At 36.3% G+C, this 15,357-nt stretch overlaps 1 protein-coding gene across 3 annotated transcripts in view; it reads right to left on the bottom strand.

Moving 5' to 3' along the window:
- The window catches only part of GLS (glutaminase), an 89,581-nt gene that overhangs the window by 52,220 nt on the left and 22,004 nt on the right, over window positions 1-15,357 (bottom strand). For all 3 annotated transcript variants that reach the window (XM_070731955.1, XM_070731954.1, XM_070731957.1), the window contains exons 4-7: window positions 14,934-15,063; window positions 12,235-12,314; window positions 7,263-7,426; window positions 2,921-2,979 (exon numbers count right to left, since the gene is read on the bottom strand). In XM_070731955.1, coding sequence (XP_070588056.1) covers window positions 2,921-2,979; window positions 7,263-7,426; window positions 12,235-12,314; window positions 14,934-15,063 — 433 coding nt within the window. The remainder of the gene's footprint in view (window positions 1-2,920; window positions 2,980-7,262; window positions 7,427-12,234; window positions 12,315-14,933; window positions 15,064-15,357) is intronic.

Here is a 15,357-nt window from a genome sequence, read left to right as displayed (position 1 = left end):
CATTCACTGAAAGACTGCCAGGCAGCTAGTTGGCAAGCTGCCAGAAAGAAATCTTAAACTCCCTTTTCCAGAATAGTAGCAAGAAACATGTAAGGGAGAAGATGTGTCTCTGCATGTAAGCCCCACTTTAATAGACAAGAAAAATATTACAGAACAGTGGGGCTAACCTGTGGCTCTCCATTTCCTATTAGCCTTGGTTACTATGGAGGTTGATGAAAGCATAATCCAAAAGTGAGAAACCACAAGATTCCTCATCTATGCCCTAGATATTGTATTCTTATTAGTGTCTTTAGTATTGCTATGGAATACAAATAAAAGAGCCATAGATAGGTAAATATGATTTAACTATTCACATTTAAAGTCTTTAACTATTTGAATTGCAATTCAAAATGAACAGAATTAACAGACCTTGTTTTGCTATTTTCAAATATCAGTTGATTGAAAAAACTAGCAAGAAATAAAAATACATTACACTAATATGGTAAGAAGTATTATTAAATATTTGAGCACACCCAAGAATTTCATCTGTATTTGTAACATAGCTAACTCACAGGTTTCTTGCAAACCTGGGAATTACGGTAAGGGGATTTTGCAACTTTCTAGTGATAAGAATGAAATAAAATATGAAAAGCAGAAGATGTAAATAATAGCTGAATTTTTTGCTAAAAACATTAATACCTTTGAAATAAGCCTAAATTTTATCCCACTGCTTGCAGTGAAGGGGGAGAGGGGAGGTGTTTGCTTTCTGGCACAGGTTCACCTCACCTAAATTCTGTTTGCATATATAACCACAATTTTAGTGTGAGAAAGGAAATGGTTCTATATGCAGATGGCAGTAAGTGGATTTTATACATGACCATTTTTAAAAACAAATAATTAATTTTGTTTGCAGGAGTTTCGTTTTGTTCTGTCCTGATCTAGACCTTTTTTTGGAATAAGATTTTAGGAAGGGAGGATCACACAAAATGGACCTTAGGTTGATACAATGAGAAAACAGGGTATTGCACAGAATTTATGTATGTGTGTGTATGTGTGCTCATACACATACACAGAATCTACTCTTTCTTTTGGGAAGGATTGTTATAAATTTAGGATTGCCTTTTTCCCAGGTAAATTACTAAAATTCTAGGATTTAATCTTCAATTGAAGATGAAAAATGTACATAAATGTTTGCCCAGTGCATGAACATGACAGAAATGCTTTCAGCTAATTAATTAAAAAGAGAAGATTTAAGATGTTTCCTATGAAAATAGACAACTAGTTTCTATAACTTTGTGAGGCTGTTAAAATGTTGCACACATCACAGCACCTCAAAATATATCTAATTTATGAGAGTAAGATTTAAATCAACTTAGGGTAAAGATTAGAAATTTTAATTTAATTTCTTGGTTTTTCCAATTCATAAAACTACTTTTATAAAATAGCTTCCCAGAAGATGTAACACATAAATGTCTTACAATCACTATATACCAATAATGATGCAATGTGGTGGTTTTATGTCCACTAGACATGCAGATACTACATGCAAAGTTTCAAAGCAATCAATACTGACTTGTAACATTGTTGCTGTGTTTCTATATTACGACTGCATGCAGTAAAAAGGAAAACTGCAATATACTGTAAATGGCCTGAAACCTAAAGTGGGTTTTACCTGCCAATAAAATATGCATTTGATTGACAATCCATTAATTTTAATAAAATGAATTTCCAAACATGTGTGCACTTCATATGATATTGGGTACTGTATAAAACTTTATTGTGTGAATAAGAAATGCACTTAACTGTTTGATGATCTATCATTTATTTTAAAATCTTATTGCCAAGCTGAATTTTAAGTTATTTAAACCTCCAGAAAAAAAAGCATGAATAAATTTACCTGTCAAATTTAAGGCCATTTTCCTTCACCTACAGCTATTAAAGATAAATGTTTAAAGCAGGATTTTTTTTACAAAGAAGCAGAAAACCATGAGCAAAAAATAAAATAGCCTTTCATAATTAAAGCTATAATGATATGATGTAATCAAATATTTAAAATCTCAATTTTCATTCTCTATTACCAAGTTAAGAAGAAGGAACAATCTTCTTTAAAACTCTTTCTGAGATAGCTTAGTGATATATAAATGTATATAAATATATACATTTAAAGATTAACAATAATCTGTGCGAATCAGTCTAAAAACTATAGTACTCTAATTATTAAGCCAAACTTTTTTCTAAGAGAAAAAATATTACTCCCAAAAGTAACAATATTTAATATTAAAGAAGTGCTAGGGGATTTAATTTTATATCTGATGAATGTATAAATTGAAATATAAAATCAATTATTTAATGAAAAAAATAGTTTTCTCAATGGAAGCATAACTCTCATTCTTTAAAATAAATTTACCAAAACATGAAACTACATGTTAAAACTGCTAAAATATTCAATTTATAACTTTATCAGTGAGTGGTGTTCTTTATTCAAAAAAAAATTCCAAGTTTGTCTAATACTATATTTTCACATCAAAATACCTCATTCCGCAATCTAAAAAGGTATATTTATATACATTTTTCAAAGAAAGAAACTTTTATTAAACCCAGTTTCAAAAGCATTTTATTAAAGTGTTTCAAACTATAAATTAAAAGGGAAGGAGGTAGGGAAAGAGAAATAGAAACATACCAGCAACATTCCCCCTTAAACATTATCTTGCTCTGTATCCCAAAACTCCTTTTTGAATTTGGGGAGCAACAGGCAGCTGAAAAACAAGCACTGAAAACAATTTCAGAGGCACACAAGTGATAATGGCTATATGCTTCTATGGTCTGTCTGCAAGAAACAATACAGGAAAAATTCCCATGTCTATATGTAATCTAATTCTTATAATTTCTTACAAACTATTTAAAGTGCAGCTGTCAGAAATATTCACTGTACATATTTTACCTTGATCAAAGAGGTGATCACAATTGCTCCAGCATTCACCATAGGATTATGAGGTTTGTCTGTAAAATAATAAAAAGGATCTAATCACCGAAATGTATCTTTCAATAAATTAAATGAACAAAGCTTCAGCACAAATTGGTCACACTATTCATAGCTATTTTTTCATAGTCAGCTGATGCCATTCATTCCATCTAATTAAGATTATGAATTCTGATATTTGTTTAATATTAACCTGATTTCCAATATCACATGAACTTCTGCCCATTCTTACATTATCGTCCAATTTTATTCTATCCTTTATATTACTGTATATCCAATCCCAAAATGAAATGGCAACTATGATTGTTCATAACTATTAGTTAGATAACTTCAATCCAATTCAGGATTTGATAAATATTTTCAAATTCATGCTTTTTTTAACTTTTAATTTTGTCATTTGGTTAAAATAAGGGAGATTGTTATCAAACTCAACAAAAATCAGGGTTCCCCCAACCACTGGTCTGTGAACTGGCACCGGTCCACGGCATGCCAGAATCCAGAGCACGCAAACGAATGAAGTCCCCATCTGTGGGATACAGTAGTACATAAAATCACACCTCCTCTATTCCACAGAAAAAACTCTCTGCAGAACCGGTCTCTGGGGCCCAAAATGTTTGGGGTCAATAACCTAAATGAGCTCCACCTACTATCCCATATTTTACTAAGTTAAAAAAAAACTGAAATCACAAATGTGAAGGGAAACAGTTAATCCACTTCCCAGATATACATTTTCTTGCGGATACAATTCAATTTAATAATGCTTTACCTTTAGACAATTAAATATCTGCAATTTTTTTCTCCATTACATTAGACACTTGCACATGATTATGCAAACACACACAGTTAGAACTCTATAGGCTCATTTAAAAGATGAAATCAGAGATTCTGGCAGTTCTGACCATCAAATTGCTACTAACATTCATCATCTAAAATCAACAATGATTTTGATTTATTTAGATTTTCTGATTTATCTTTTACACAAACTCAGTCCAAATAAGGTGGAATGACTGTTGAGTCAGAGGCCATCTGTACCGTCTTTGGCTTTTGTAGAAGCTGTGCTTCCTCAGGAACAGCAGGTGGTGGCCATGTCTCGGAGGACTTTCTCATAACTTTGGCTAGTGCATCAAGTACAGCCTTTCATGGTACAACATACCACTGCTAACTTTTGATTAGATTACTACAATTTGCGGTTCATAAGTCAACCCTTGATGACCACCTGCAAATGGCAGCTCATCCAGAATGCAGTCCCATGAACGTTCATTGGTTAGTCATAGAACTCCTATGTCAGAACTCTGCTGCAGGAACTGCACTGGTGATCAGTAGATTTCCAAATGTAATCCAAAGTGCTGTCACTATTTATATGTAGCTTAGGGTATCTTGGAGATCAATAGTTCACTGAATTGTTTCTGCCTGACCCTAGCCGGTCAAACTAGGGAATGTCTGCGGAGGCTCAGTTAAGATACAATGTGAAAGGGCTTTATTGTACCAATTGCACAATATCAAGTACAAAAGTTACTATCTTCTAGTTTTCCTATAAAAATGCTGGTAATCAGTGGTTAAGATGAGAGCATGTACAAAATGGGTTCAAACATCTTTGAAAAAAAATCAAGGGGTTCAAAAATATTTAAAAGGGTTTCAAATGCAGGCAAATTGAATTTCAGCTGCTTTCAAGATTGCATTCTTGGCCAGTATTTTGAAAACTAAGGCGACATTTTGATATAGATATACTTTATTTAGCATTGGTCAAAAAAAGTATATGCCCGCTAGTCTGAATGAAATTATGAGCTAGCATGTGGCAGTAATTTTTAGACATAGCGTATGTCTTTTGGCAAACTTTTGCACACATGGAATCTTGCCAAGGGTGTCACTGAATCCTAGCTTTCAAAAGCTTAGTCAGTTATATGAAGCTAATGATTTGGAACTCAAGGCCTGCAACAGTTGTTTACATTCAACAGCTAATGATACCCTTAGAGAAGGTATGGGGTAAAGAAAAGAAGAAAAATATAGAACTAGTGAATATCTGCAATATCTGTATACAGTGTTACAAAGGAAAAGAAATGTTAGATTCATTTACAATTATGGGGCTACCTCTGGAAGCTAATTCATGAATATTTCCTATGTCCCATTAAATCCATACAGCCCATTCTTCAAGTATAGGAAAACTCACACGAAAAGAGAAAGTCATCAGGAAAGGAAGAAAATATTTCTAATACTATCCATCTATTAAAATCCCAAATCATTTGAGCCTTACAGTATTTACAGAGCATAAATAAAATTGATGTACATTCAATTTTGATGATGCACACCATACATTCAATATACTGTTCAGAATTATATTGAAGAGAAGCAAATGAGATAACAAATTACCAGTAACTTTATTAAATAATTGCAGAATAGCAGAACATGCAAAAATATTTACAATATTTTAATTTAATACTGTTTCTGCAGTGGATGAATTAGTGGGTAAAAGTGCTGACAATAAAAAGATTCAAAAGAAATGTGATTTTCTTCTCATCAAACACTAATACATTTCTATGAACATATATGTATAAATAATAGTGACTGATATATCATAGGTGTGGTTAGACACAGTTCTATTTGTCACAATTTTAGTTCCTGGTATATTTCTTACTAAACTAAAGAGTTGCTTACTAGCTTAAATTCCTAGTTTATGCAAAAAAATTACAAAAATTAATCCAAAAATTATTTACAAAAAATATTACAAAAAATTAATCCAGGAATAATTGGAAACACTCATAAAAAGGAAAGTTTATATCTTGTACTGAACACATAGGTCAGTATCATATAGTATATACCAGTAATGGTGAACCTTTTTTTTCCTTGGGTGGCAAAAGAGTGTGCGTGCGCACTATCACACATGCCCAAGTGCCCACACGCTTATAATCAATGCCTGAGGAGGGTGAAAACAGATCCCCCCACCACCTGGAGGCCCCCTGGAGGCCACAAATGGCCTGTTTCCAAACTTTTGGTGGGCCCAGTAGACTTGTGTTTCGTCCTCCCCAAGCTCCAAAGGCTTCCCTGGATCCAGGGGAGGGTAAAAACACCCCCCCCCCCGGGAGGCTATCTGGAAGCCAAAAATGCCCTCCCAGAACCTCTGTGTGAGTCAAAAATCAGCTGGCTGGCACACACATGTACCTTGGAGCTGAGCTAGGGCAACGGCTCATGTGCCAGCAGATATGGCTCCGTGTGCCACCTGTGGCACCCGTGCCATAGGTTCACCATCACTGGTATATACCATACAAAATACCCATTGATTTAAAACAACATGACATGCTATGTGGCAATGCATTCTCAAATGCCCTGAGTCGCCTCAAGAAGGGCGGCATAGAAATCTAATAAATAAATAAATAATTCTCATTATTAAAATCTATGTTTGTGTTTCATTTGGAACAATTTATGTCTACCCCTTCACATATTATAAACAAAATAACCTAGCATTCCCGACCATTTGCCATTCAAGCCTGGGTTGCTACAGACAGTAGTTAGGAACATATGACCAGCCACAGACTCTCCATCCATCTTTTGAAATAATGTGTTGTCATAACTGTAACCATTTAATCTGAATGAGAAATGAAACGGGTCATTTAGGTCATCTTGATCAGTGCTGGAATCTGTATTAAACATCTCTGACAGAAATTCACTTAGCTTCTAGCTAAATACATCCAGCAAAGGAGAACTGACTACTTCTCTGGGTACTAAATTCCACTAGTACCTGCTCTGTACCTGCTCTCTCTGTTCAATATATTTTTTAACATTCAATTAGAACCTGACCTCTTGTAACCTGTAACCATATTCATGTTACAATGTGTCTGGACCTTCTTTTGCACATCATTCTTCCAGATATTTAAAAATGTTATTGCCCCTTCAAATCTTCTCTGGTAAATATTAAGTACTCCCCATTTCTTCCATCTCTCCTTATAGGATTTATTTTTAGTCCCCCAATTTTGTGGACCTGTTTCAATTTGCTAAATTCTTCTTAAGGTGTAGACAGATTATGAAATTTAGTTCCACCTTAGGCAAAGTCAATCAAGTGATCTTGGACCAATCAATCTCTTTCAGTCCCAGTCAGCAGTCAACAGCAAACCACTTCTGAAATTTCACCAAGAAAACTGCAGAGACTTGTCCTGGAAATGACCAGGAATCAACAATGACTTGTAAGGCACAATTTAACAGTTTATCGTATGTTTAACTATTTAATGTCCAGACCTACTAACTTCTCTGTCACACAAATCTATTTCACCAGATACTATATTAGGAAATGATAATTACTAACATAACTTACCATCTTCATTGAGGAACAGTTTGTTGAATCTTAATCCACTAGGTTCTTTACCAACATATCTGTGTACATAATCAGTGCCAAGATCATTAACAGCTATAGCATATTTCAAAGGCTTTACACAGGACTGAAGACAAAATGGGACTTTGGTATCTCCAATGGAATGCCTGTAAAATAAATACAATATTATTTATTGCATTGACTCACATTTTTCCTGGGAAAAGGTAAAGTCTTTGGGAAAAGACTTTATTATGAACTACTGCTAAACTATTTCATCTTTAATATGGTAGAAAGCACATTCTACCATATTAAAAAGAAAAAGAAAAATCACTTAGTAAATCCTGAACAGTTATTTGAGAGACTTGCAATACTCAGAGTAAACCTAAGCAAATAAATAAATTATCTTCTTAATATTAAATTACACAAACTAAATGTTCAAGGAATTGATATAACTATCATATGGAAATATTTCAACATCCAAAGTATTTGGATGGTATAAATAGAAAGGCAGGGTATATATTTAGTAATAAACCAAAGCAAAAATTAAAATGTTAGTAAACAGAATAAAGAATTTGTATCACTCAATGGGAGCATACATAATGTAGAGAAAGAAACATCATTGTCATTATTCTTTATCATATTATCAAAAACTATGGTCATTCAATGAAGCTGATTCCTTTTAGCCACTAAATGTAAACTATTTTTTAATATATGATCTTATTTTAGTACAGTATAATTTTTTTCCTATAAGATACAGCATTTATAAGAAAGATCAGACAATTCTACATAGAACACCAGTGACCATTAGTTATGCTTTCAATAGTTACCAATTATTTGTTTGTTTGTTTATTTATTTAATTCAACTTGCACCATATCCAGAGAGGAAATTGGCTGGTGTTTATATTTACTAAATATGCATGTCAATATTATATGGAGCAGCATACAACAATATTTTAGATAAATTGTTTAAATAAGATCAAATATAAGCAAATGACAGTTTGTATAATTAAAACCCATAGAAAAAATAAATTTCTTTCTCCCAAATGTACAAATTATCCGTGCAAACTAAAATGTTTGTGCTATTTCAAATCTTTATGGAAACAAAACTTTTTGGTTTCAAAATGGCTATTCAAGAATTGCATAATATATGTTGAATTGCACAATACTGGGTATTTATATTAGATTCATGTTAATTCCTAATTTAATTTCTCCTTTAAATATTCTTAGATATTTGATACCTTTTCATTTTCAAGACCTGTTCTGATGAGCCAAGATAACATGCTCAAGGTCTGTGAATCAGGTCATATTTAAACATATTAAATGGCTATGGTAAATTTTAATTTCCCATAGCTCATAGAAGTCTATCATAACGCATTAACAAGTACTTTCTAATACTATTGTATCTTTTATTTTTTATAATAATATTTTCCTAAGATAATTATTTGCAGGAATCAATTTCTTGTCCAAAACTGGTGATTACCTTGTGAAAATGTAGCTATACGCTTTCTAGCCTTGAAGAAACAGGGTATGTCAATAAAATTCAGTAATATCTATAATATCACTAATTCAACAAGGGGATCATGGCAATCCATATACAGTGGTACCTCGGTATTCGAACGCTTTCGGCAAAAATTTGCTTCGGTATCTGAACAAAAATTCGGATACCGAACAGCCACAGAAAATTTTGTTTATTATCCGAAATGCTACAAGATCTGAGGGGACAGGGTGAGACGGAATGGGAGTCGGAATCCGACACGCCCATCCTGGCCAACCACTAAACAGCCTCCCAGTCTCTATCTAAGCGCTCCAAGCAAGCTGTAGGAAGGGTGGGGGCGGCTACAATACCGGCAGTTTCGGAGGGGCTCCTTTCCTCAGTGGTTCGTTTTCCCTTTAAGCAGCTATACCAACTTTCTCCTTCCTGACGGTGGCGGCGGCTTTCCTTCGAGCAGCAGCAGCGCCGGGAACGTCAGCGGCTTCCCTTTCTCATGCAACGTTCCCGGCGCTGCTGTTGCTCGAAGGAAAGCCGCTGCCACCGTCGGGAAGGAGAAAGTTGGTGTAGCTGCTTAAAGGGAAGAAGACGAACCACTGAGGAAAGAAGCCCCCCCCCGAAACTGCCGGTATTGCAGCTGCCCCCACCCTTCCTACAGCTTGGAGTGCTTAGACCTCAGATCTTTATCCCATAGGAAATAAAGGAAATAGGGGCTGGAAACCAATTAAACCCATTTCCATTATTTCCTATGGGATAAATTAATTCGGTACTTGACCAAATCGGTTCTCGACCACACTTCTGGAACAAATTGTGGTCGAGAACCGAGGTACCACTGAATACGTGTGTGAAAAAAGTGAAGAGTTTTGCATGACACCCAGGAATGGATTATAAAATTCTAATTTATATTAACATTGTAACATAGCATGGGTAATTAAATTAGGATTATTCAATGCACAAAAAGCCTATAATCAAGTTATCAACAGTGACGTTTTGAAGAACTAGGAAATTTGAAAGAATCATTTCAAAAAAAGGAACTATCAAGCTCTGAAACATCATTCTATTTTCTACTAAAAATCGGAATGCCCTAAGTAGAGCTAAAAAAAATTTCTCTAGTACCGTAAGAAACATATCGTATTTTTCGGAGTATAAAACAGATTTTTTTACTCCCAAAGAGAGGGTCAAGAACATCGCATTTCAGGTGGCGGGCAGTTCCGGCTGGCACTGCTGCCCCAAAACTCTTTCCTCTATTCCAAAAATAGGGTGTGCAGGCAGAGCTGTCCGTCACCCGAAATTCGATGCTTCCCTTTGGTCTCTGCACAACTGACAGTTTGGGGCTTGAGACTCACACGCAGCCTTTAAAGATGCTAGCACTGCTAAAAAAATCGCGATCCCATGCCCCGCAACCTCTACACATACACAGCCGGACACTCTGCTGTTTGGAATCGGGGGGGGGGGGGGATTGCGCGTTGCCACCTGAAAACATTTTCAATTCCAATTACGGGGCATCCAACTGTGTAGAAAGAGAAGCCACAGGGCACAAGATCAAGGCTCCCCCGGCAATGCTGGCATCTCCAAAAGCCATATGGGAATCTCAAACCCCAAAATGTCAGTTATCACTTCACCTCCTGCTGTTTAATATCTACATGAAACTGCTGGGTGAGATCATCCGAAGGCACGGGGTGAGTTACCATCAGAATGCTGATGATACTCAGCTGTACATTTCCACCCTGTGTCCACCATGTTGAAGCAGTGGAGGTGATGTGCCGGTTTCTGGAGGGTGTTGGGGTCTAGATGGGTGTTAACAGACTCAGACTCAACCCCGACCAAACGGAGTGGCAGTGGGTTCTGCCTCCCAAGGACATGTCCATCTGTCTGTCTATTACCCGATGGGTGGGGGGAATTCTGATTCCCTCAGAGAGGGTACACAGCTTGGGCGTCCTACTCAATCCTCAGCTAACTTTGGACCATCCTCTTTCGGCTATGGCGAGGGGGGTGTTTGCCCAAGTTCACCTGGTGCACCAGTTGTGGCCCCATTTGGACAGAGAGTCTCTACTCACAGTTGCTCATGCCCTTACCACCTCGAGGTTCAACTACTGCAATGCCCTCTACATGGGGTTACCTTTGAAAAGTGTTCAGAAACTTCAAATTGTGCAAAATGCAGCCACGAAAGCGGTCCTGGGCCTCCCTAGGCATGCCCATATTTCTCCAACATTCCACGGACTGCATTGGTTGCCGAGTGGTTTCTGGACACAATTCAAAGTATTGGTAATGACCAATAAAGTCCTATATGGCAGCAGGTCAGATTACTTGCGGGACCGCCTTCTTCCGTATGAGCCCGAGTGACCGATTAACTCCCACAGAGTTGGCTTTCTCCAGGTCCCGTCAGTCAGACCATGTCACTTGGCTGGGCCTAGGGGAAGAACCTTCTCAGTGGGCCTTCTCAGCTCCCCCCAAAGATTTGCACTGCTCCCACCCTGCTTGCCTTCTGTAAGAGTCTTAAGACGCACCTATGTCGCCAGGCTTGGGACAATTCTAGGTTGTTTCTCCCTTGTGGGGTGCCTCTAGGTTTCTCCCTTGTGGGGTGCCTCAGGGGTCGGTCCTCTCCCCCCTGCTATTTAACATCTACATGAAACCGCTGGGTGAGATCATCCAAGGGCATGGGGTGAGGTATCATCAATATGCCGATGATACCCAGTTATACATCTCCACCCCATGTCCAGTCAGCGAAGCAGTGGAAGTGATGTGCCGGTGCCTGGAGGCTGTTGGGGCCTGGATGGGTGTCAACAAACTCAAACTCAATCCAGACAAGACGGAGTGGCTGTGGGTCTTGCCTCCCAAGGACAATTCCATCTGTCCGTCCATTACCCTGGGGGGAGAAACATTGACCCCCTCAGAGAGGGTTCGCAACTTGGGTGTCCTCCTCGATCCACAGCTCACATTAGAGAAACATCTTTCAGCTGTGGCGAGGGGGGCGTTCGCCCAGGTTCGCCTGGTGCATCAGTTGCGACCCTATTTGGACCGGGAGTCACTGCTCACAGTCACTCATGCCCTCATCACCTCGAGGTTCGACTACTGTAACGCTCTCTACATGGGGCTACCTTTGAAAAGTGTTCGGAAACTTCAGATCGTGCAGAATGCAGCTGCGAGAGCAATCATGGGCTTTCCTAAATATGCCCATGTCACACCAACACTCCGCAGTCTGCATTGGTTGCCGATCAGTTTCCGGTCACAATTCAAAGTGTTGGTTATGACCTTTAAAGCCCTTCATGGCATCGGACCAGAATATCTCCGAGACCGCCTTCTGCCGCACGAATCCCAGCTGCCAGTTAGGTCCCACAGAGTGCGTCTTATACTCCGAAAAATACGGTACATCATGGATTATGCAGAACTATCTTATATTTGTATTTTAGCTCTCCAAAGAGTGTCTCTACTTCTGTTCCTACAACTAAAATTATTTTACCAGTTCAGATATTTAAGCTACAATACCTCTGCCCATCGACTGTGCAAACAGATACCGCCCATAGGTCAGGACTGAATTTAGCCAGTTGTGGGATATAATCCGCAACCTATACAAAACAAGTCCAATGTAAAATAATTAGATTATACAGCTACAAATAATGAATACATGAAACCCAGATAGTAAATTACTAGTAAAATAATAAAAGGCGCACACATTTATCTAACCTTTTCCCCAAACTATCCCAATTTTTTTTTCAAGCAGGCTGTACCAAACAAACAAAAACAAAAAACAGGTTCACTATATTTTGTCCTTGCCCATTTTATATGAAAAATGGTAAAGTTCAGAGAAACTATTTTTAATAATTCACTCAAGGTTAGCTGCACTTTTTCTTTCATAAATATATCAATTAATAATCTGCAAATTTTCAAATCTAGTTTTACTATACATATCACAGCAAGCCATTATATTATAAGCTACTGGCACTGTCAATATTTGATCCCAACTAATATGTTTTAGAAGGCATGATTTATAGTTTAACATTATGTGAATAGGCCAAAATAGCTTCCTAAAAGCATAATAAAAATGACGCATGCTAATTCCAAACCGCTCTAAGCACACATTGTCAGTTGCAGAGTTATCATGCAGACATAAGTTTGCATACTTTCTTTTCTAATCACATTTGGAAATTGCTTGAAAGCTAGCTATTAGATACTTTTGGGTCATCAAATTTTATATCACCAATGAATTTCCTTCAAACCTTTGTGAAATAAGTTTTAAATACAAATTTAAGGACTTATTTTATTTCTTCTGGAATAAATAGCAAAAAGGGTGAATAAATCTTTGATTTGAAAATTACAAATAGATTATATAATATAAAATTTCAGTAAGATTTTGAAATTAATTATGAAGAATCCTTTTCTTGGGACACTGCTTTGATTTTGAATTCTTTAAAAAACACAGTAAGATAAGACTTTAAAAACTGCATACCAAAGGAAATTGGGAGGATTTAATTAAAGAATTTAAAAACTAACCAAAAATTAATTAATTAATTAAAGAACAAAATCAAACTTGACTAATATGGAATGAAGCAAATATTTTAACTATGGACATATTGAATACTTTTGAACAATAGACTTAGAAATTAATCTTAAGATTACCTGCCTCTATAGCATTTAAAAACACTATAGAATTACATATATGTATTACATGTATTATCTGACACAATTGAGACTGATTTGAAAGTACATTTTAAAATGATAGGCTACATAAATGACTTAAAAATTATTTTAGAAAAAAATCCAGCTGATGTTTTAATAATAAAAAATGAACTTACTATATACACCGTTCAAAAAAATAAAGGGAACACACAAATAACACATTCTAGATCTGAATGAATGAAAGATTCTCATTGAATGCTTTGTTCTGTACAAAGTTGAATGTGCTGACAACAAAAATGAAATTGCTTGTCAATCAGTGTTGCTTCCTAAGTGGACAGTTTGATTTCACAGAAGCCTGATTCTGTTGCTTAAGTGTTCCCTTAACTTTTTTGAGCAGTATATATATTCAGTTGTGTATTATATATATTGGTTGGGCCGAGAAGCAAATAAGGAGCTGTGATGTTCCTTCAATACCCCAGGGTGATTCGACCCCAAAATATGTAACCCTTCCCTGGTGCAGAGCTGAAGGGATTGGATAATGTAGCCTAGAGGATAATTCTGTGCCTTACAAGGCAAAGGTTGCAGGTTCAAGTCCCAGTGGGTATGGCTAGCTGATGAGGCCAAAATAAGGCTGAAATAGATCTATCCTAGTCTCCCTAACACACACACACACAATTTTTGAAAAATGGAAATTCCAACTGTTATTTTTTAAAAAGAAAATAGTACTAGCTTAGCTCATGCCTTGGTAACTTCTTAGCCTGACTGCATACTACAGAAAGCTTTGGACAGATGACAACAGAATAAGTTTGACCTGTTTTTCCTTTATTCTGGGGAACTAGCAGGTTTTGAAAAACAGGGAATGTTTTAGCTTACAGAAGTCTATCACTAACCTATTTAGATATTCCTCACTTACTGAAAGTTGTAACGTGAAATACCAGATGACTGTACTGATTTACACCATCAATACTAGATGCAATTATTAAGTAAATTACTGTGGGTCCTTAAGCATGACGTCACTTGAACATGACTTGCAACTTCCTGCTGGCTTCCCCATTGACTTTGCTTTTGGAAGCCAGTTCTGAAAGATGCAAATAGTGATTATGGGATATTGCATACACTGGCTGCCAAATGCCAAATTGTAATCAAGACATTAGAATGATAAGAACTCTGAGAATCTCTTAGAATTCTCTTTTTCTTTAGTACTGCCATAAATTTGAACAGAAGTTGAATGAGCAATTGCTATTTGTACTTAAAGCCATCCTTCAGTCCACAGATCAATGAAAATCACACGGAGAACATTTTGAATCTTTCCACCAAAATTAGTGGCATGATCTTAGGATAATTTGAAGGACACAAACAACTATTATTATTATTATTATTATTATTATTATTATTATTATTATTATTATTATTATATGCTGTTTTATTGCTGTTGTTAGCCGCCCCGAGTCTGTGGAGAGGGGCGGCATACAAATGCAATAAATAAATAAATAAATAAAATAAATAAACTATGAACTGCAGCTGGCTATCTCTATATTACCACCAATTATTTTTAATAAGACACTTACCTTCCCTCCTGACTGCTTTTTAGCACCTTCATATAACTCATCAATGTGAGAGGCAAATGACATAAAATCAGGAATGACAAATTTTCGCCTGAAAGCCTGAGTTAGTAACACAATGTTGCTTTGGACACATCTATGAAATACAAAAAAAATTATTATTACATGAATGAAAATACCACTTTTTCACTACAGAGTCTTTCACTACAGTAAATAAAAGTACTTCTGAAATCTAAACAATAGAATTATATCCAAATATATAATTTACTGAAGATAATATGTCAACTGCTGACATAATGCATACTTTTGGTCCCCTATGTGCTCTTCTTTCCATGAAATCAAAGGCGGGGGAATTGCATATTGAACAATATTTCTGAGCAGTGCTCATTTACATCATTTTGTACTAGCCTAATTATTCCAAGCTATAAAC

The sequence above is a fragment of the Erythrolamprus reginae genome, chromosome 1, assembly GCF_031021105.1.
Source record: "Erythrolamprus reginae isolate rEryReg1 chromosome 1, rEryReg1.hap1, whole genome shotgun sequence".
In the NCBI taxonomy this organism is placed as follows: domain Eukaryota; kingdom Metazoa; phylum Chordata; class Lepidosauria; order Squamata; family Dipsadidae; genus Erythrolamprus; species Erythrolamprus reginae.
Note: the sequence above shows the minus strand (reverse complement) of the source record. Positions and strands in the feature narration are given on the sequence as shown.